The following is a 25,220-nucleotide window of genomic DNA, read 5'->3' as shown; positions in this document are numbered from 1 at the left end:
GCTAGCTGCTGATTGGTAGATGCACATATATGCTGCTTGGCATTGGCTCAACTGATTTGATCAGCTAGAACCCATAATTGGATTGTTGCTCCTTGAATAAAGGATACCAAGAGAATGAAGAAAATGTGATAAGTAAATTGATTTGGAAAGTTGTGTAAATGGATAAAAAAACAGTGCTCCTTTTGTGGAGAACAATATGCTAAATCAAAGTAAACATTAAAAGAAACAGATTGTGTGAAAAAGCAGCAAACAACTTGCCAAATAAGCACTGAGAAGTTCTCAATGTAGTCACTGCCCACAGCTCCATAATAGAGTTACCATTACAGAACTTATGCTCCATGGTCACAAAAGTCCTATGCTGAACATAAGCAATAAACTAATTGCAAGTAGCAGATATGTGTCTCCTAGCAACACTTCAAAGGAAAAACTGCTAATTTGCCTTCCTGTTGAGACCACAGCCTCCTTGTGGGGTTGTGACTGTAAGTAATGAACCTGACACAAATGAAGTTAAAAAAAGTAATAAAAGGTGAAATCCTTTTAAAATAATGAATAATACATAGTGCAATGATTTCTATTAAATATAAACCACTATTTAGTGCTTTTTTTATTACAACAATGAAACAGACTGCTATATATCCCTTTAAAATGGTATGCTGTACCTGAACCATGAAAAATTGGGTTTCATGTTCCTTTAAAGGGACTTATACGTGCATAAAGAACATGATGAGCTTCAGAGCAGCAATGCAATACTGGGAGCTAGCTGAAAAATCTGTGTGCAGCCACCAGAAGTGCATTGTAACTCCTGAGTCTACCTAGTTATGGTTTTCAACAAAAGATATCAAGAAAATGAGATAATAGAAGCAAATTGGAAAGTTGTTTAAAATCGTTTGCATACAGAAAGTGAAGCGCTCTACCAGGAATGAACAACAGCTCAGTAGCTTGTTCTATGGTGAGTTACCACCTGGGAGCAGCCTCTTTTAGCCCAATTCTGCTTTTCACAGAGCACAACTTTCCTGAAGTATATCAGTCTGATCCGCCTAGTAAGGTCAGTCGAGCCCCGAAATAATACCAGGCAGTCCTCCTCTGAACAAAGAACATGGCAACCCCAGACAATTGTTTAGGCTTTCTGTGGGCAGTCATATCCCTCCAAGCACATCTGGTCAACCCCATCACCCTTAGGGAGACCTCCCCAGGGTGATAATTCAAATGTATACAGAAAGAGAAGTGATCTACCAGGAACGAACAATAGCTCCGTAGCTTGTCCTGTGGCGAGTTACAACCTAGAAACAACCTCTTTTAGCCCAATAGTGATTTTCACTGAGGAGAACTTTACTGAAATATATCAGTCTGATATTGCCTAGAAAGGTCAGTCCAACCAGGCTCCTGACGAGGCACAAAGAAGGCTGAAACGATCGTCTGGGGTTGCTATGTACCTTGTTCAGAAAAGGATTGCTTGATATTTTGGGACTGGACTGACCTTGTTCGGCTGGATCAGACTGATATACTTCAGGAAAGTTCTTCTCTGTTTAAAGCACAATTGAGCTAAAAGAGACTGCTTCCAGGTTGTAAATAGATATAGAACAAGCCACTGAGCTGTTGTTCATTCCTGAGAGAGCGCTTCATTTTCATTGTGTATTTCTAATGTGACCCTAGGGAAGTCTCCCTAAGGGTGAGGGGGGAAACCAGACGTGGACTCCTGAAGGCTCCCTTGGAGACAGGGCCATACAGAGCTTGATATATCGACCCCATATAATCCAAGCACAGCCACTACCACTAACTGTCCCCATAGCCGTGTCTTGGACAAACTCACGAGGTGCCTATACACACGTAGGGACCACTTCTAATGCCTCTAATGTGTAGACTAGTCACAGTAGTTGTCTTTTTGTGCAGCCTATTTTTTACTTTAAAGAATAAATTGTGCTGTTTGTGAATTAGTGAAGACTATTTTTATATGCAAAAGACAGAGTCTAATAATATAGCTAGAGATTTGCAATTATGGTTTTTAAAATAATGAACAAAATAGCAGTTTTTGTATTAAAATAATGACAATGGTGGTATCCATTTGTAGTAACTGACAAAGTATAGCCATCATTCTTTTATTTTGCTATTAGGAAGTGCTTTTAGCCTATAAAATATGATTACCATGCCTACGTTATATAAATATGAGTACCATGCCTACGTTATATAAATATGATTACCATGCCTAAATTATGTGTCGCAGTATGACTTGTTATTTAATATTGTAACAGTAACTCAGATATATTTTCCTGTCCCCTGTGGAAATTGGCCATTACCATCTCAGCACACATCTCAGTTAGCATTAATATGCAGCTGAATTCATATAGTGCAGCAAATAAATAGCCAAAAAAGTTATGAGGATAAATGCACTTCAGTTGTTGCATCTTCTGTTTAGACTCAGTTTAAATAATATACATTTCCTTTTAAAATGTCTTTCTTACAAGATGCAAGTACTTACAAGTTTAGGCTTCATGTGATGGTACACATTCTGTTGTAACATAGAACTGACTCCGAGGCCGCCACCAGAAATTGATTGGGACCCCACCCCCTTTGATCTGTGCAATTTTTTTTACCATGTTTCTAAAATGTGTGCACACTTTATTCTTGAATGTAGTCAAACTTGAAAATATTGTATAGGTAGTAAGACACGCACAGAAACACTCACTTGCACAGACACAGGCACCCACAGAAAACACACAAAAATACACACAGATACCAAGCTCTTTTTTAAACTGACCTGATTAGTAATGAGAGATTGCAGTTTCTGTCAAAAAGGGAGAATTACAAGACAAAATATGAAGTTCTGATTATCCTTTTGTCAAGGAAGATGCCAATTATATGATCCCATCAGTATGCTGTAGCTGAGAGGGAGGCCCCTGAGCCCTCACTAGTCTCAAAGCCTATACAAAAATGTAAATATTCAGCAGTGAGTTAACACTATCCTAAAAAGGAACAGACTGTGGGGCATATTTATCAATGAAGAAGTTATGAAGCAAGGGTCAGAAATCGTTAGAAATCAACCCGATCGAATACAATCGGGTTGATTGACACCCCTGTTAGCGGCCGATTGGCAGTGAATCTGCAGGGGGCGGTATTGCACCAGCAGTTCACAAGAACTGCTGGTGCAATGATAAATGCTAAAAGCGTATGCTGTCGGAATTTATCGATGTGCGGCTGACATGATCCGCTATATCGGATCATGTCTGCTCGCACAATCATAAATTTTCCCCTAGTGAGGACTCTTACATAGACACCCACAGAAACACTCACACACACTCACAGAAAAAGTCACACATTCTCACAGACATCCACAAAAAACACACATTTACAGAAACACACACTTACACAGACACCCACAGATACGATTACGCACACTCACACATTCTAACAGAGACCTACAAAAAACGCTCACAGAAACACAGACTTACACAGACACAATCATGCACACTCTCAGAAACACTCACACAGACACACTCAACCACAGGCACCCACACAAAATTCACACAGATGCACCCAATGATACACAAACACACACACACACACAGAAACACCCGCATACACAGACACACACTCATACAGCAAAACCCACAGAAGCACCCACACTTACTGAAAGAAACGCTCATATAAAAAACACACATAATCAGGCACAAATATTTAAATTTGCACGATGACATCTTTTTAAATAAAAAAACAGATACCTACCTTAAAGGGACACTGTACTCAAAATTTTTCTTTTGTTATTCAGATTGAGCATGAAATTTTAAGCAACTTTCTAATTTACTCCTATTATCAAATTTTCTTCCTTCTCTTGGTATCTTTATTTGAAATGCAAGAATGTAAGTTTATATGCCGGCCCATTTTTGGTGAACAACCTGGGTTGTCCTTGCTGATTGGTGGATAAATTCATCCACCAATAAAAATGTGCTGTCCAGAGTACTGAAACCAAAAAAAAAAGCTTAGATGCCTTCTTTTTCAAATAATAATAGCAAGAGAACGAAGAAAATGTGATAATAGGAGTAAATTAGAAAGTTGCTTAAAATTGCATGCTCTTTCTGAATTACAAAAGAAAAAATTTGGGTACAGTGTCCCTTTAATTTCTCTTTGATCATGTGATGGTGAGAGTTTGTCAGCTGTGGTCTGAAGCTCAGGGTTCTTCCTCTGAGTGTGCTATATGTGTATGTGACATAATCAAATGATCATATATGTAGACATAAATGCTTATAGCTGCTTATGCACACATATACTCTGTAGACACCTATGCAATTAATACATACTCAGACAGTCACTACACCATTTGTATAGCAACAAATACCTACAGCCATCAATACACATAAATATAAAACTGTACAGAACCACACATACCCATATTTGTGTCCTCACGTACAAATGTTACATTCTCTAACAATACTAGTACATATGCCTAGCATTCTAATACATATGCAAAGCAGCTCATGCATATAGCACTATCAGTGTGTGCATACAGAAGGCTGGTCATGCACCCAAGATTCTCCTATAGTATCACATACATACATACACATTGCTGTCCATAGACACATACCAATCAATAATTAACCACACAAACATACACAAAGCCATCCATACACACATAATAAGTCAATAACTATACATATGCACATCCGGCATTCTATACATATTAACATATACATAGACAAAGCCATACATATATGCACATCTAGGCAATCACACTTATGCACACATGCAAAAGCATAGCCATTAATTCATGCACATACTAATACGGATACATATACACACATACATATGGAAGTATACATATATATACATACATAAGCCACCCATAGATTTACATAAAGGTAATCACACGTATAATTTTATAAATACATGCATATATGTGACCAGAAATATACATACATGCACACAGTGATAATTACACACACATACAAATGCATATATATATATATATGCAATCATACTACACACTAATACATGTGAGCTTCATTTTGAGTTTCATGTACCTTTAATTTTATTCATATAAATATAGATTTTATTTTTTGTGGGGGTACTCACCGGTACCAAGTGCCACCACCTCTGCCATCTCATAACAGGTAATATTTATAATCATCTCAAAGTTACTGAGCACAATAAATCAGTTAATAATCAATTAGTATCGGCACCTTTTTTAAAAAAAATACACACATATATATATATATATATATATATATATATATATATATATATATATATATATATATATATATATATATACACACACATACACACACACACACACACAGTGCTTTTTTGTAAAAGAAAAGGTGCAGGTACTCATTGACTATTGATTGATACATTCTGCTCAGTAACTTTGAGAAAAGCATTATTTATAATAATCTTCCCCGAAACATCAATAAATTTGATTTGTACTTTATCCAAAAGCCTGTGAGTGCACTTTATTGGTATATGCTATTTATTACATCACTGCACCCATGTAATTGGCACTTGGTGGGTGCCAACTACATGGGTCAAATGGGACAAGCCCAGGTACCACGTCAAGGTCTCTTCCAAAACCTGGGTCCCTAATACAGCCATACAATGCAAGCTCTCAATCAAACAAACTGGGAACAAGTCAGGGTTCACAGAATTATGTAATCACCCTAGACCTGGGCTGAGCATGTTGCAGGGTCATAGATGTGTTCCCAGTCCAGTCTGAGAGTGTAGTCTCCTTCCGTGTTTTGTATATGTTTAAGGTGATTATCACATATTTGTAAATATTTTATTATATCTTTTCATGTGACAACACTGAAGAAATGACACTTTGCTACAATATAAAGTAGTGATTGTACAGCCTGTATAATGGTGTAAATTTGCTATCCCCTCAAAATAACTTAACACACAGCCATTAATGTCTAAACCGTTGGCAACAAAAGTGAGTACACCCCTAAGTGGAAATATCCAAATTGGGCCCAATTAGCCATTTTCCCTCCCCAGTGTCATGTGACTTGTCAGTGTTACAAGGTCTCAAGTGTGAATGGGGAGCAGGTGTGTTAATTTGGTGTTAACTCTCTGAGGATCTGAAATAAAGAATTGTTGCTCTACATAAAAATGGCCTAGGCTATAAGAAGATTGCCAAGACCCTGAAACTGAGCTGCAGCACTGTGGGCAAGACCATACAATGGTTTCACAGGACAGGTTCCACTCAAAACAGGCCTCACCATGGTAGACCAAGGAAGTTGAGTGCACTTGCTCAGCATCATATCCAAAGGTTGTCTTTGGGAAATAGACGTATGAGTGCTGCCAGCATTGCTGCAGAGGTTGAAGGGGTGGGGGATCAGCTTGTCAGTGCTCAGACCATACGCCGCACACTGCATCAAATTGGTCTGCATGGCTTTCGTCCCAGAAGGAAGCCTCTTATAAAGATGATGTACAAGAAAGCCAGCAGTTTGCTGAAGACAAGCAGACTAAGGACATGGATTACTGGAACCATGTCCTGTGGTCCAAAGAGACCAAGATAAACTTATTTGGTTCAGATGTGTCAAGCATGTATGGCGCCAACCAGGTGAGGAGTACAAAGACAAGAGCGTCTTGCCTACAGTCAAGCATGGAGGTGGGAGTGTCATGGTCTGGGCCTGCATGAGTGCTGCCGGCACTGGGAAGCTACAGTTCATTGAGGGAACCATGAATGCCAAAATGTACTGTGACATACTGAAGCAGAGCATGATCCCTTCCCTTTGGAGACTGGGCTGCAGGGCAGTATTCCAACATGACTCCAAACACACCTCCAAGACGACCACTGCTTTGCTAAAGAAACTGAGGGTAAAGGTGATAGACTGGCCAAGCATGTCTCCAGACCTAAACCCTATTGAGCATCTGTGGGGCATCCTAAAACAGAAGGTGGGGGAGCGCAAGGTCTCTAATATCCACCAGCTCTGTGTCATTATAGAGGAGTGGAAGAGGACTCCAGTGGCAACCTGTGAAGCTCTGGTGAACTCCATGTCCAAGAGGGTTAAGGCAGCGGCCACACAAAATATTGACACTTTGGGCCCAATTTGGGCATTTTCACTTAGGTGTACTCACTTTTATTGCCAACAGTTTAGACATTAATGGCTGTGTGTTGAGTTATTTTGAGGGGACAGTAAATGTACACTGTTATACAGGCTGTACACTCACTACTTTACTTTGTAGCAAAGTGGCATTTGTTCAGTGTTGTCACATGAAACAATAAAATATTTACAAAAATGTCAGGGGTGTACTCACTTTTGTGAGATACTGTGTGTGTGTGTGTGTATATATATATATATATATATAAATATGTGTGTGTGTATATATATTTTTTATATATGAATATATATATATATATATATATATATATATATATATATATATATATATATATATATATATATGTAGATACATACATATAGATAGATACATACATACATACAGTATATATGTGTGATTATTCTATGGGCTTGTACGGGTGTATATATATATATATATATATATATATATATATATATATATATATATATATATATATATATATATATATACACACACACACACACACGTACACATGACCAGAAATATACATACATACATACATGCACACAGTAATAATTATACATATACTTACATACATACATACATACATTCAGGCTATTGTAAAACACATACATGTAACACATACATACATAAATATATACATACTCAGCTACCCATTCTACGGCTCCAGCACAACAAATTTCATACTTTCTGTATTCAAATTCCCAAGTGAAACAAATAAACACATTAAAAAGCAAAAACATGGAGTATCTATTAATTACTACCTGCCACCCTCGCAGTCTGCTTTGTGCTTTATTGGTGCCTTTAGAGAAGAAAGTGATAAATATTTTCTTTATTATTATTGAGTTATTTCTCTTTGTTCTTCCTTATGATTCCATTTGGCTGTAATAACCTCTATGGAACGGGCGATTATCTCATACTTTATATTGTTCTTGCCAAACAATTCACATCTCTTCTCAAATTACCAGTGCTTAAAATAATGGCTTTAATTAAATAACCATTAAGAAACTAGGAGGGTAAATTATCATTGAATTATGGGCTTTTAGTTCTTCCTCTTTATTGTTTACTGTTTGCCAAATATTTATGATCTGGTTAGCTGAGCAATTTGTTTTTTATTAAAGGGACATGGACGTAAAATTAAACAAGTAGATTCTAATAGAGTACTTTTTTTAAAAAATTCACTTCACACCTATTATGAAATCAACCTCTTTCTGTCGATATCATTTGTTGAAACTAAGCCTTCATGAAAGCATACTGAGATAGGTTAATGACAGGAGGAATATAAATGCAGCCACCAATCAGCAGCTAGCTCTCAGCATTACATTGCTTTTCCTGAGCATACCTAGGTATACTTTTTGTGGCGGACCACCAGGTACCCCGAATGAGTACCTCCGTCATAACACTTCCGTTGTCCTGGACATCCCTTTATCCAGAGCAATAGCTCCTGGTATCTCCCTTTGACCGCAGTCTAAAGTTATATAGCTGAACAGAACTGAGGCAACACTCAGTGGTCTGAACACAAAATGAACACTTTATTTAAATGCAGCACATAGATTTATACACCCTGGCATTCCAGAGTCACAGAGCTTCAAGTTACAGAGGGAATTGGTTAAACAGTAAAGCAAACATACAAACAATACATCAAACCTCTAACAATTGTCTATTCACAGGTAAAACAGATTAACATATCAATTTAGTTAACTGGGTAAGAAAGTTTACTCAGACAATCTGATTTCGGGCAGTCTAGTTAACATAATCACACAGAAACACAATCAGTTTACCCAGACAGATTCCTGAGACACAGAAAGATGTGGGGAGTGATTTAAAGATACTACACTCAGTCTCTTGTTAGCTAATCCCAGAATAGGCGATCTAATCTCAAAATATCACCCAGAAATTAGCAAAGGAAAAATGAGGGGTTGGAATAGCGCTAGACAGCTAAGAGAACTAGTTACATTTATAAAGTGAATATGTGTGTACAAAAAATAGTATATTATAATTTTATAAAAGCCATAGAATAGATTGGCAGTGAAAATAGGAAAAAAAGGTTAAAAAGTATATCTGAATGTATTATTGACCTTGTAAATGTGAGTTGATATATATCACGTGGAATATAATAAATGGTTGAGACTATAAATAATTCTTATAAATTTGGTGATCAAAAATTGGCTAACTGAACTACTTAGTGATAGTGAATATAATTATACACAGGTATAAGGAAAATTGTGATTCTACACAAGTATAAAGGAAATTATTGGAATAATATAAAATATTTAAGTAATCGTTAATGCATTAGATAATATTTAATATAACAAATACGAATGTAATCTTAAAAAGATGCCGGCATCAGGATAATACAATAAGTAAAATACAATATGTTAAAAACAATTATTTGGATAACAACAGATCAGCTGACAATGTATAACAACAGATCAGCTAAGACTGGCTTCAGTGGATATTTTAGCAATGTGAGAAACCTGATACAAATAAGTATCTGCTAAACAATCCTTGGTTAAGACCAGCGAAGTCCCAAGTGTAAGTGGTGGAGTTCCGGATGCACACTATATCATTGGTATGTGTACCTTAGTTTTCCGGATAAATATGAAGTATCTCCGTTATCAGAATGTTCCAGGGATTGAAGAATCTATGCGAGTTATGGGGCTGTTATAGATTCAGATCGTTGATGTGCTATACAAACAATTGACTCAATGTATCCGATCTGACAATGAAGTAGTTCCGGTTGTGAGGTCAGAAGGGCTCCGTTTGTATAGGTTGTACGGTGCAATTCTTAACAGTTATCCGTTGCACTAACAGACTGGTGGATAATTTTATGAAAAGGTCTATTGGACTAGTAGATCCTGGGACAGGAATTACACATTTGGAGGCTATTCAGATATTAAAGAACTAGCATGATGTACCTGCCCTACTACTAAACAATACGATCTCGCCAGCTGTGTGTGAATAGAAAGGTGATGTCCAAAGTAAGCAAATCTCTACGCGTTTCAGCCGCCAGGGGCCTTTATCAAGATGCTTGTTCAGTTCTTTGTCCAGTTTAAATAGCATGAGTATTACTTTGATTGGATGAAATCACAGCCAATGATACTTAGTCCTTTCCCTTATTATTACTCAATGGAGATCGTATAAGGAACATTAAGCATTGTCACTGAATGTCCATATTATAACTGAAGTAACAACATATATAAATATGAATGGCATTATTTCATAGAAAATGACACATACTTGCTTTTAAAGGTGTAGGAACTTTTTATAAAATGTAACGATATCTCACAACAGATTATCTAAATAAATTATCTAAAAAAAGGGGATTTATTTTATATTGGTGAAGATCGGAATATGGAAAATAAAAAATAAAGAATAGAAACTTATCATTAGTGATATGAAACAGATATAAATGTAACATCTTTATCGGATCATTCAATTAACCATATGTTCTAATTAGATCTCGTATAATTTGTTCTAAAAAATTCTAGTATCCTAAAAAAGAGTTTAATTGCGTGTTTGTATAGTTTGAATAATATCTAAAGGTCCCGTACTAGCAGATATGTTTAATCTGCATTGAAGTATTGATTGCATGCTTGAGTTTATAGAACTTGTTTAGATTCTAAAAAATTTTTTTTTTTTTAAAATGAAAAGTTTTTTTAAAAGGTTTTGAAATTGTGTAGGCAGTGTTTTTGCAGGCATTCTTAAAAAATGAAAAAATGAAAAATGAAGATATAAATTGTGTAAATAAAACTGAAAATAAAAATAAAAATAATAATGGATGAAATGAAAATATTTTATATATTATAATAATGGTAATATAAATGTATAAAAGTTATATATGATACCTTTTCATCAAATTATCCACCAGTCTGTTAGTGCAACGGCAATTGTTAAGAATTGCACCTTACAACCTATACAAACGGAGCCCTTCTGACCTCACAACCGGAACTACTTCATTGTCAGATCAAAGAAAAGGAGAGTGGTCACAGCGCCAAAAGGCCTGGGGGTAAATATACACACAAAAACGATTGAAAAGGTTTATGTGCTAAAATAAATATATTTATTTCATACAAATAAAATGATAAAGATGGGTCAATACGGGATAAGTAATAAGACCCTGCTATCCTAAAAGGGAATGGGTATAAAGTGTATAGCAAATAAAGCTAATTGGGGAAAGCAAGCCCTTACATAAGAAGTAATATATTGACTTTTACATAAAACAAAATATTGGATAAAATTGGTTAAAATAAACTAACAAGTGTAAATGCGATGGAAAACAATTAGTAAAGAATATGAGCAGCTAAAAAAGAAGAATATGGGCAGCTTATCACTAGTAACGATGCCCCAATAGGGAGGAAATTTAAAATGACTAAAAAATTTTTATTGTGCAGCGCTGCGTGGGTTAGCACGGTAGAAAAACAGCCGGCAGATTGATAGCAGCTGATTACTGGTAACGATATCTCAGTAAGGCTGGGTGAATGGCTGAATAGTATAGTGCTGGATTAAGTAGCACGATAAGACACAGCCAGCAGTTATGGATCCATATCTGAGGATTGACCACGGTAAGATCCTGGAACTAAGGTGCTGGTAGAAGCCGCACTCAGAAACAGAAATCTAAAACACCGGGTTCTCCCAAAGTGGTGAAGTGATACCACACCGATTAATATGTGATTAACACAAAGTGCTTGGGGTGTAAAACAAATAATAATAATAGAGATTCAAATAAACAGTTATGACAAAAAAATGCAAACAATTTACATTGGAGAACCAAATTATCTAGAATTCATCAAACGTAGAAATATCCGAAAAATTGATGTTCAACAAAGGATCAATACAAAAGTTGGTGCGTGAGCAAGAAAATAATTTAAAAAATGTCAGTGAAACAAATGGTGGCGGTAAATGAATCCAAAAAAAGCTTATGTCCAGCAAAAGATCGTGATGAAATATAAACTGTGGAACAGAGTGTGTCAGTGAAAAAATAAAATGTGTCAGTGAAAAAATAATAATCATGTTGTATCCAATTTGCAAATAGATGTTCAAATGTAGAAATGCTTCAAGTTAAAAATTGTGGAAAAAGGGTATCCAAAAGATTCCTTAATGGAGCTCTGCTGCTTCTATGATTTAGTAGTCGATCCCTAAAATAAAAAATAAAACATAGCGTAGCATCATTTACACAAGCTGAGAAGTATTAGAAAGATGCTTACCAATGGGTCGTCTACGCGTTTCGGTCCTCACAAGACCTTTATCAAGACCGAAAGTGAGCGTGCTCTTGGTGATTTTGCCTCGCCAGCTAAGAGGTGGCATAGGGTGTAGGAAGCAGTGGTCTAATGACCGCTGCTTCTTACATTGCGGGAAGCAGGCTCACATATGCAAACCTGCCCCGCAAAGGCTCCGGAGCAGCTTTCGCTGCTTCATACATGGAGCCCATTGAGTCAATTGTTTGTATAGCACATCGACGATCTGAATCTATAACCGCACCATAACTCGCATTGATTTTTCTGATAACAGAGATACTTCATATTTATCCGGAAAAACTAAGGTACACATACCAATGATATAGTGTGCATCTGGAACTCCACCACTTCGCTGGTCTTAACCAAGGATTGTTTAGCAGATACTTATTTGTATCAGGTTTCTCACATTGCTAAAATATCCACTGAAGCCAGTCTTAGCTGATCTGTTGTTATACATTTTCAGCTGATCTGTTGTTATCCAAATAATTGTTTTTAACATATTGTATTTTACTTATTGTATTATCCTGATGCTGGCATCTTTTTAAGATTACATTCGTATTTCGTTATTATTAAATATTATCTAATGCATTAAAGACTCCTGAGACACAATCAGATCAGACATGTAAATACAATCCATCTTGTTACAAAATATAAAAACAGCTCTTATTAACTATTAAGTCCTTTATGCCCACATGGTTTATAGAGTCACAATTGCTCCCACAAGGGGCAATCACACCCTGTACCCTTCCTGTATTTATGGGAGTCACAATTGCTCCCACAAGGGGCAATCACACCCTGTACCCTTCCTGTATTTATGGGAGTCACAATTGCTCCCACAAGGGGCAATCACACCCTGTACCCATCCTGTATTTATGGATACAGGGTGACATGGACATAAGACAGAGTTATGAAAGTACATGGGGTGTCCAGTATATAAAATTCCACATTTCCATGCAGTCTCTGGGTATCCTTAAGCCCATGTACCCCCTGCCCAAAGAATGTTCCATAACAGGCCCTCAGATCTTGGTGACTCACGTCACACTTTTCAAATAAGACTAACAAGAGAATGAAGCAAATATGATAATAGTAGCAAAATGGATAGTTGTTTAAAATCACATGCTGTATCTGAATCATCAAAGTTTAATTTTGACTTTACTGTCCCTTTAACCCACGCTTTTTAAATTACATTTGCAGAATATGGCAACCATGGTTTAAAGGGAAAGTTATTTGTATGCTTTTGCTGTGCAGCCACCTTGGTGTTTTTTTAACACAGAGATTCGAGTACGCAGTTTGGTACAGGCCTGATTGATAGGCAATAAAATACATAACCCTTTAAATGTGAATTATGACCCGTGGCTGTCATTTGCACAATGCATTTAGACTGTGTTTTCATCCAGAGGGGGTACTTTGGGGGCTCATTGCAGCCCCCTGCTCTTAGCCTGCATCCCTGGTTGTCTAGAGCACTGGTTTACAAACCTATTCTTAGGTCTCCCTAACAGGCCACATTTTGAGGATATCTGAACTGGAGCACAGGTGAAATAATCAGCTGATTAGTAAATATGGTTATTTCATCTGTCTCGTCCAAGGTTATCCAGAAAACCTGGCCTGTTGGGGAGGCCTGAGGACAGGTTTAAAAACCATTGGTGTAGAGAGCATTGTTTCTCAGCCGTGATCCTCAAGTACCCCCAACAGGCCAGATTTTCATTATAGCTGAAGGTGAAATAATCAGCTAATGGGTGAGATCAGGTTAGTAACTATGGTTACTGATCAGCTGATTACTTTACCTGTGCACTGTTTCAGCTATAATGAAAACCTGGCCTGTTGGGGGTACTTGGATGACTTTTATCATCAAAAGTTAAACCTAGGAAGGCTCATGCTAATTTCTAAGCCCTTGAAGGCCACCTCTTATATAAATGCATTTGAAGCTTTTTCACAGCTAGAGGGCATTAGTTCACGTGTTCCATATAGATAACATTCGGCTAGATTATGAGTTTTGCGTTATGAGCGGCGCGGTGCTAACTTGCAAGTTATTGTCACCACTCACTTACCTACAGCGCTGGTATTACAGGTTTACAAAAACCCGGCGTTAACAGGCAAAAAATGAGCGTAGAGCAAAATTGAGCTCCATACTGCACTCCAATACCAGCGCTGCAATGAGCGGCGGTAAGCTGGTTTTACGTGCTTGTGCACTATTTCCACCATAGTCATCAATGGGGAGATCCGGCTGCAAAAAAGCCTAACACCTGCACTAAAGGAGCGTAAAGCTTCGTAACCCAGCCCCATTGATTCCTATGGGGAAACTAAATTTATGCTTACACCTAACACCTTAACATAAACCCTGAGTCTAAACACCCCTAATCTTACACTTATTACCCCTAATCTGAAGCCCCCGACATCGCCGACACCTACATTACACTTATTAACCCATAATCTGCCGCCCCTAACATCGCTGACACCTACATTACACTTATTATCCCCTAATCTGCCGCCTCCGCCGCCACCTACATTACAGTTATTAACCCCTAATATGCCGCCCCAATGTCACCGCCACCTACATTATATTTATTAACCCCTAATATGCTTCCCCTGACATCGCCGGCACATACATTACACTTATTAACCCCTAATCTGCCGCCCCAACATTGCAGACACCTACATTACAATTAACCCCTAATCTGCCGCCCCCAATGTCGCCGCCACTATACTAAAGTTATTAACCCCTAACCCCAACACCCTCTAACTTTAATGTAATTAAAATAAATCTAAATAAAACCTACTATTAATAACTAACACAGAGATTACGAGTTTTGCGGTAACAGGGGTGCGTTGCTAACGAGCATTTTTTTTCAGCACTCCCTTAAGACAACGCTGGTATTACAGGTTTTTTCAAACCCGGCGTTAGCCGCAAAAAGGTGAACGTAGGGCAAAATTTAGCTCCACATCTTACCTCAATACCAGCGTTGCTTATGGTAGCGGTAAGCTGGCTAAACCTAACACCTGCAAAAAAGCAGCGTTCAGATTCTAACGCAGCCCCATTGATTACTATGGGGAAATAAAATGAATGTCTACACCTAACACCCTAACATGAACCCCGAGTCTAAACACCCCTAATCTTACACTTATTAACCCCTAATCTGCCACCCCCGACATCGCTGACACCTACATTATACTTATTAACCCCTAATCTTCTGCTCCGGACACCGCCACCACCTACATTATCCCTATGAACCCCTAATCTGCTGCCCCCAACATCGCCGACACCTACATTATATTTATTAACCCCTAATCTGCCCCCCAAATGTCGCCGCAACCTACCTACATTTATTAACCCCTAATCTGCCGCCCCATCGTCGCCGCTACTATATTAAATTTATTAACCCCTAAGCCTAACCCTAAATCTAACACCCCCCTAACTTAAATATAATTTTAATAAAACTAAATAAAATTACTACAATTAAATAAATGAATCCTATTTAAAACTAAATACTTACCTATAAAATAAACCCTAAGCTAGATACAATATAACTAATAGATTGGATCAGCCAATAGGATTTTTTCACCTTTAATTCCGATTGGCTGATAGAATTCTATCAGCCAATCGGAATTCAAGGGACGCCATCTTGGATGACGTCATTTAAAGGAACTTTCATTCTGCAAGAAGATGTAGAATGAAGAGGATGCTCCGCGCAAGATGTCTTGAAGATGGAGCCGCTCCGCGCCGGATGGATGAAGATAGAAGATGCCGTCAGGCTGAAGACTTCTGCCCGGTTGGATGAAGACTTCTGCCGCTTCGTTGAGGACTTCTGCCGGCTTCGTTGAGGATCGATGTCGGGTCTTCAAAAACTGTAAATGGATCTTCGGGGGTTAGTGTTAGGCTTTTTTAAGGGTTTATTGGGTGGGTTTAATTTTTAGAAAAAGAGATCAATGCCCTTTTAAGGGCAATGCCCATCCAAATGCCCTTTTCAGGGCAATGGGGAGAATAGGTTTTTTAGTTAGGATTTTATTTGGGGGGTTAGTTGTGTGGGTGGTGGGTTTTACTGTTGGGGGGTTGTTTGTATTTTTTTTACAGGTAAAAGAGCTGATTTCTTTGGGGTAATGCCCCGCAAAAGGCCCTTTTAAGGGCTATTGGTAGTTTAGGTTTTTTTTTATTTTGGGGTAATTACATTTTTGTGTAATTTAGTGGGGGGTTTTGTAATTTAGTTAATTGCATTTATTTTATGTAATTAATTTAATTTATTTAATTGTAGTGTAAGGTTAGGTGATAGTGTAAGACAGGTTAGGTTTTATTTTACAGGTAAATTTGTATTTATTTTAGCTAGGTAGTTGGTAAATAGTTAATAACTATTTACTAACTATTCTACCTAGTTAAAATAAATACAAACTTGCCTGTGAAATAAAAATAAAACCTAAGGTAGATACAAAGATACACAACTATTAGTTATATTGTAGCTAGCTTAGGGTTTATTTTATAGGTAAGTATTTAGTTTTAAACAGGAATTATATAGGTAATGATAGTAGGTTTTATTTAGATTTATTTTAATTATATTTAAGTTAGGGGGGGTTAGAATTAGGTTTAGGGGTTAATAAATTTAGTATAGTAGCGGCAATGTTGGGGGCGGCAGAATATGGGTTAATAAATGTTGGTAGGTGGCAGCGATGTTAGGGGCGGCAGGTTAGGGGTTAATAATATTTTACTAGTGTTTGTGATGCGAGAGTACGGCGGTTTAGGGGTTAATATATTTATTATAGTGGTGGTGATGTCGGGAGCGGCAGATTAGGGGTTCATAATTTTATTTTAGTGTTTGCGATGCGGGAGGGCCTCGGTTTAACGGTTAATAGGTAGTTTATGGGTGTTAGTGTACTTTTTAGCACTTTAGTTATGAGTTTTATGTTACAGCTTTGTAGAGTAAAACCCCTAACTACTGACTTTCAGTTTAAGGTATGGATCTTGATGTTATTGGCTGTACCGCTCACTTTTTGGTCCCCCAGGCAAACTTGTAATACCGGCGCAAAGGAAGTCCCATTGAAAAAGGACTTTTTGAAAGCTGCTGTAGTTACGTTGCATTACGGCCGAAAAAGTGTGCGGTGCAGCTAAACCTGTAATACCAGCGGTAGTGAAAAAGAGCCTTAACGCTGCTTTTTCACTCATACCGCAAAACTCGTAATCTAGCCGTAAGTGTTCATGCATGTGAAGTTATTTAAGAGTCAGCACTAATTGTCTGAAATGCAAGTCTATCAAAAGATCTGAGATGAGGCAGTCAGTCAGCAGAAGCATAGATGCAAGGTAATTACAGAGGTAAACAGTATATTTCTATAACAGTGTTGGTTATGCAAGACTGAGGAATGGTAAATAAAGGGATTATCTATCTTTTTAAACAATAACATTTTTGGTGTTTACTGTCCCTTTAAGCCCCTCAATATCAGCACTGCTAAGCCCTAGTAACCCCCGAATCCCACTGTTTGAAAGTTTATTGCCGACTGCATTTAAAATAATAAAAATAAAGCTGTTTTAATGCACTTAATAAATATACGTCCTTATAACAAGCAATCCTAAAAGGCATAGACACCCACAAGACCCCTTAGTGATCACCTGTCATGTATAAATGTCTATTTATTTGCATTGAGGTTAATGGGAGCCTCTATTAACGTCACATAACTATAATGAAAAGCTCTTTTTACTATATAGATTAGATGAGAAACACACACTATTTATTATAGCATTTTAATTGACATTTTAGTTTCATTACATGTCATTAAAAATTATATATAAATCAATGTAAATATTTGCATAGGAAATTAGTACATCTAGGCAAGTATCCCCGCTTGCTTTTCCCCAGAAATTCTTAATATACAATGTTTCCAATGCACAAGAGAATTGTGGGTAAGATATGCAAATTCTCAGTTTTTATATAGGGGGTTCTCACTGTAAAATTGACTATAGTAGGGCTTAAATGTCAGTAACAACTAAAACCTGCTCAGCTCAGGTGAAAATGGTTCAATTTGTATAATCAGATCTAGATTGGAAACAATATTTTAGATGGACTTTAATTTATCCATTCTAATGAAGATACACTATAACTTACTTTTTAATGTAGCTCTGAAACTAAAATACCACATGCTCCTGCCTCTCACCTCAAAAGTAATTTTGGCCACAAAATTGCAGAGGTCAAAAAATGTTTGTGCACTGCTGCTCTAAAAAATTAGAGGGAACATTGTTGTGAATATATTTCCAGACAGTTGCCCAATGACAATATAACAGAAGTTGAATATTATAAAAATATTAATAATTCCTCTCACCTGCAACCACACCACTGCATGGAAATGCTTTAGCATATTGTATCGCAGCCATCTCTGCCATTAAACTTGCCTCCACTGCTGCTTTTGTGCCTGCAATGTTCCCGCAGAGAAAACTATTTCACTGTTGTAATGTTCCTGTAATGTCGGTGGTCATAATGTTTACACAGTGATATTGTGGACAAAAACTTAGTGCATTCAATCTTTAAATACATAAGTACTTAAATCTCAATATTGCAACTTAGTAATCATATCCCTAAAGCTTACCAAGTAAATATGATTTAAATGGTACTAGAAATATGCACTATGGCTCTGTATGTGATATTTCAACTAAATACATTCAAATAGCTTTAGCTGCAGACCAGTGTTCCCTTTATGGCCAGTTTTGTGTGAGGACCAGCAGTGCAACAGTTAATTAGGTAACCACACCCTGAAATTAGCAAACACTGCACAATGCAGACTGCAAGGTATGGTTCCCTTATTAACTGTTTCGCTCCTGGGCCACACACAGCTGTCCTTAGAGAGAACACTGCTGTAGACATGACCAAACCTGATGGCTTGTGTGGAAACAGCTACATATTGCAGCATTTGGGCCTTGACAAATCTGCCCCTTAGGGTAAGCGAAGATAAAGAGTGGGTGGATTTTTAGAAATATTCAATTAAAATAACTTTTTATTTATTTAGGGACTGGTTGGGGGTCTTTTAAGCTATATTAATTAATACTATTTTTTTATAAAATGTTCTAATTGATTCTGCAAATACAAAATGTGGAGATGACATCACCTAACCTTTCTCTTTTCTTTTTTCATTGTAGTAAATGGATTTCATTCATCAGGATCTCCTATACACCAGCCAGAGTCGGTCCAAGTGATTGCACGAAAAGCTAGCAGTGACCCACAGGTGGGCTTCCAAATTACAGGATATTTTTATTCCCATTCACCTAGATTACGAGTTTGAAAAGCTGAAAAGCCTCCTTGTGCGTGTGATTTGGTGGCGTTAAACTACATACCACACAAAATCCAAGGGTTGCTTTGACGTGCTTGTACGTTTAAACCTAACACCCTAACATAAACCCCAAGTCTAAACACCCCTAATCTGCTGCCCCGACATCGCCAACACCTAAATAAAGTAATTAACCCATAATATGCCGCTCTCGACTTTGCAGACACTAATAAGTTATTAACCCCTATTCCGCCGCTCCCCGATATCACCGACACTATAAAAAAGTTATTAACCCATATTCCCCCAATCCTCAACATCGTTGCCACTAAATAAACTCATTAACCCCTAAACCTCCGGCCTCCCACATCACCGCCACTAAATAGACCTATTTAACCCCTTAACCTCCGGCCTCCTACATCACCGCCACTAAATAAACCTATTCACCTCTAAACCGACGGCCCCCACATTGCAAAACACTAAATTAAACTATTAACCCCTAAACCTAACACCCCCTAACTTTAAATTAAAATTACATTATAACTATCTTTAAATAAATAAAAACCTACATGTGAAATAAAAATAAACCTAACATTAAACTATAAATTAAACTAACATAACTATTCTAATAAAATAAAAAAATACTACCAATTAAAAAATCTAAATTACAAATTTAAAAAACCTAACACTACGAAAAAAATAAAAAAATCTAAAATATCAAAAAATAATAAAAACTAAATTATGAAAAATAAAAAACAATAAGCTTACAAAAAATAATAAACTAAATTATCAAAAATATAAACAATTACACCTAATCTAATAGCCCTATAAAAATAAAAAAGCCCCCCAAAATAAAAACACCCCCTAGCCTACAATAAACTACCAATAGCCCTTAAAAGGGCCTTTTGTAGGGCATTGCCCTAAAGAAATCAGTTTTTTTACATGTAAAAATACAAAGTCGCCCCAACATTAAACCCCACCACCCAACCAACGCCCCCCAAAAACTATCTATTGCCCCATAAGGGCATTTGTATGGGCATTGCCCTTAAATGGGGCATTCAGCTCTTTTTCACTGCCCTTTAAAGGGCATTCAGCTCTTTTACAAGAGCCCAAAGCCCTTATCTAAACCTCCCCCCCCCAAAAAAAAAAAACAATGAAAATAAACCTAACACTAACCCAAGAATATCTACTCACGGTTCCTGAAGTTCGGACATCCATCTTCATCCAATTGGTGAGAAGTCTTAATCCAGGCGGCGACACCTTCATCCATCTCGGGGACGTCTTTTATCTTCATTCTGCGGAAGGGAGCGGAGCCATCTTGGAAGCCGATCTCATCCTGTGCTGAGCGTCCTCTTCATACCGCTGTACACTGAAGTTGAATGCAAGGTAGCCATTTTAAAAAGGCGTACCTTGCATTCCTATTGGCTGATTTGATTCTTCAAATTCAAATCAGCCAATAGGATGAGAGCTTCTGGAATCCTATTGGCTGTTCAAAACAGCCAATAAGATAAGAGCTACTGAAATCCTATTGGCTGTTCAAATCATAGAAGACGTCCCCGAGATGGATGAAGGTGTGACCGCCTGGATGAAGATTTATGTCCGGACTTCAGGAACCATAAGTAGATATTCTGGGGTTAGTGTTAGTATTTTTTTTTTCCATTTTTTGGGTGTTTTTTTTTTTTTAGATTAGGCTTTGGGCTTTTGCGAAAGAGCTGAATGCCCTTTTAAGAGCAGTGAAAACGAGCTGAATCCCCTTTTAAGGGCAATGCCTATACAAATGCACCTTTAGGGGCATTGGGTAGCTTAGGCTTTTTTTAGAGTTAGGTTTTTTATTTTAGGGGTTGGTTGGGTGGTGGGTTTTATTGTTGGGGAGACTTTGTATTTTTTTTACAGGTAAAAGAGCTGTTTAACTTAGGACAATGCCCTAAAAAATGCCCCTTTGAGGGCTATTGGTAGTTTATTGTAGGTTAAGGGGTGTTTTTATTTTAGGGGGGCTTTTTTATTTTTTATAGGGCTATTAGATTAGGTATGATTGTTTTTATTTTTAAAAATTTCATTTATTATTTTTTGTAAGCTTAGTGTTTTTTATTTTTCGTAATTTAGTGTTTATTATTTTTTTTGTAATTTTAGATTTTTTAATTTTTTTTCCTAGTGTTAGGTTTTCTAAATTTGTAATTTAGATTTTTTTAATTTTATTAGAATAGTAGGTTAATTTATAGTTTAATGTTAGGTTTATTTTTATTTCACAGGTAAGTTTTTTTAATGTATTTTAAGATAGTTATATTGTAATTTTAAGTTAGGCGGGTGTTAGGTTTAGGGGTTAATAGATAGTTTATGGGTGTTAGTGCACTTTGTAACACTTTAGTTATGAGTTTTGTGAAACATTTTTTTGTTTTGCAAAATCCATAGCTACTGCTCTCAGATGGGGTATGGATCGGGTCGGTATAGGCTGTAATGCAAGCATTTTAGCTGGACCATACAATACCGGCGCTATGAAAATCCCACACAAAAATGTAATTTTTTTGAGTGCGGAATGGACGTTGCGTTACAGGCTAAAATGCTTGTGGTATAGCTATACCGACACGACTAATAAGCGTTCCTGGCCATTACGCTGGAATGGCCATTTTTTCAGCGTTAAAAGCCGTACCGCAACACTTGTAATCTAGCCGATTGTTTGAAATTTGTTAATATAAGTTTTGGTTGTATCATTTCAAACTATTTACTTTAAATAATGAATGAGAATAATAGCTTCCGCTATTATCACAGTTATTAATATGCAACTTCACGTGCAACATTATATACTAGGCATGATCAGTTGCAATTCCTACCAGTCATAACCGGTGGTTTTTTAAGTTGGTTATGCAGAAGACAATCCTTTGAAAAGGATTTTGTCCAACCTTTCACACAGCCTAACACATTTGGTGATATAAGCATAATATTCACAACAGATATTCCTTCACAATAAAGTACATTAGTAGTTATGAACCATAAACTCACAGATAATGTTTCTGCTGTTCAACTCTCTGATGTTCAACTGATCTCTCTTTTCTGTTCAAATTTCTCTCTGCAGATCAGCTCTGTCTCTGCTGCTTAAAGGGACATACTACTCATATGATAAATCACTTGAAAGTGATGCGTCATAACTGTAAATGGCTCACAGGAAAATATCATCTGAACATCTCTATGTAAAAAAGGAAGATATTTTACCTCACATTTTCCTCAGCTCAGCAGATTAAGTTCTGTGTAAACAGTTATACTTCAGCTACTGTCCAGCTGCAGGTGAAAAAAAAAAAATGGAAGAAATGAACAGCAGCCAATCAGAATCAGCAGTGATGAGGTCTTGAACTGTGATCTCATGAGATTTCATATTAAACTTCCTTAAACTGAATAGGGAAATAACATGAGTGTGCATGAGGCACGCTCCCTTGCAAGTTCTGGGACAGGAATACTGATTTGCTGCTTTAAAGTTCTTTACAATGGGGTGTGAATACTTAGGATATTTTGAGGCAAAATATCTTTCTTTTTTTACATAGAGATTTTAAGTTTTTCAACATTTGGGTATCATGTCCCTTTAACTCTCTCTTTGCTCACATGTCACCTGCCCCCACTCCCAATCAGTGCCACCAAAGCATGCAGGAAACTATAGTTCCCCAGCTGTAGAAAAGGGATGGGCAAATATTTTGCAACAGTCGAAAAATGAAACAAATTTTAACACATTTGTTTGTTCATTTCTAATTTAGAATGTTTGTACAACATTCTAACATTTGCTTAATGTAATAGTATCTCTAATGCTTTCTTTTATTCTATTCAAATTTTTCTAATAATTTGAATTATGCAATATTCTAATATGAAATATTTAAATCAATATATTTTTAATAGTATTTTTAATGCTTTCTTTAAATGTAATATTCAAATTAAGCAATATTCAAAATAGAAACATTCAAATTGATCTACTTCTATCTATTATGTATCAATTTGCTAAATTTCCTACCACATGAACTATTGAACTTCTGAATAGTATTTGTAGTATTTTGAATGCAGATATTCAATCTAATTATGAACGTTCGAAAAACGAAAATAACATTCCAACACCGGAAATAACATTTGATTACTGAATTTTAATGTATTTTCATTCTTATTAACATTTGATTGTCCAAAACGAATGTCCACAGGATTATTTGTTCTACCAAACAAATTAGTTTTACAGCACATTTGCCCACCCCTACTGCAGAGCTGCTACACAACTGCAGATATTTTATGCCTTAGCAAGGTGATGGGCATACAAATAATACCAACATGGGCGTTGAGCATAAATAATAAAAAAATGAAGCAATAAACAGTTATGATAAAAAACGGGTTGTTATGACATCCCTTTAAAACGTTCTGGGGACACCAGGACAGTGTGTTAAAAATGGGATGATCCCATTAAAAACAGGACGACTGGTCACCCTACTCTACGGTACTAAGAGTGGCATGAGATTCCATTTTGGAAAGAAAGCTGAAAAACAGCCAATAAACACAATCTACAAGATATGAATTGACCCCATAGTTATATGGACGCAACAGGACTTTTATGTACTTTTAAGGGGACATATGCATTTACTTCATTATTCATACCCCAATAGGTCTATGGTGCAATTGGATTATGTGCTACGCTAGGCACTGGCAAATATGTTGCTATTGTAAAACTAATACAGAGAGACTAAGACATATTTGCAGGTCCTCAGTTATGTTATATAACCAGGGATCACTGCTAATAAGTGATATTATAAGAGATAACCTGTCTCATAGCAACAGTCAGGAATGGTATAAAACTTCTGCAAGTAAACATGTTTTTGGTACATTAAAGATTGTAAACTGTGTAAGGCATCATCACAGGAAATTGTGTAATATTTCCTTCTGTGTGCAGTTCTACTGCTTTCTGTGCAAAGGAGCCAACTAGACTTGAAAAGGACAGGAGCACGTGCCAACCTGGGCAATATTTGCTGGCAAAACTGAACTCTGTCTGTACTTTGTCATTAGGCAGCTAAGCTTGTGACAGTGGTTTGTAAATACTTTTTATTATGTTCTTTAAAGTTTGGATTTTATTTTTTGGGTTTTCTTAAAGGGACATTAAAGCTATTTTTGTATCTTATGCAATAGAAATTATTTACTATGTTGCAGGGGATATCTGCATTCAAGACAGTGCTTTAAAAACATTTCATACTGTCACTGTGATGGAAAAATATACATTGTTTTGCAGTCCTAGGGGACACACTCCTTGAGAAGCCTCTTGGATGCTGTTTATCTTACTCTATTTGCTGTGGCTAGTTAGGGAAATATATAAACATGCATATATGAACCAATCTCTTTGCAGCATGTAGAGGGTTGGGAATGAAATTACCATGCTGACCCTTGCATGGGCAGACCTCTCTGGAGAATGGTAGGTCACCCTTTTTAAAAATGAGGGATCATGCAGTATTTTTGTTTATGACAATAAGCTGGCAGACATAGGGACACTCATTTGAAAGTGAAAGATTGTTGCATTCAAATGTGTGGTTATATATATAGAAATCCTTCTAATAAAAATATCTCTAAACACTAATCTACTCCATGGTAATTTCCCACCTTGACTACTGCAATAACCTTCTTATTGATCTTCCTCACTCCCATCTCTACCTACTTCAATCCCTCCTAAATGCCTCTGCCAAGCTA

General features: G+C 36.8%; 1 protein-coding gene across 1 annotated transcript in view; it reads left to right on the top strand.

Moving 5' to 3' along the window:
* LOC128666901 (growth arrest-specific protein 7-like) overlaps nucleotides 1-25,220 on the top strand; it is a 580,973-nt gene that overhangs the window by 415,827 nt on the left and 139,926 nt on the right. The window contains exon 4 of the mRNA XM_053721716.1: nucleotides 19,402-19,487. Within this exon, the coding sequence (XP_053577691.1) occupies nucleotides 19,402-19,487 (86 nt within the window). The remainder of the gene's footprint in view (nucleotides 1-19,401; nucleotides 19,488-25,220) is intronic.

The sequence above is a fragment of the Bombina bombina genome, chromosome 1, assembly GCF_027579735.1.
Source record: "Bombina bombina isolate aBomBom1 chromosome 1, aBomBom1.pri, whole genome shotgun sequence".
In the NCBI taxonomy this organism is placed as follows: domain Eukaryota; kingdom Metazoa; phylum Chordata; class Amphibia; order Anura; family Bombinatoridae; genus Bombina; species Bombina bombina.
This window is presented reverse-complemented; position numbering and strand designations above follow the sequence as displayed.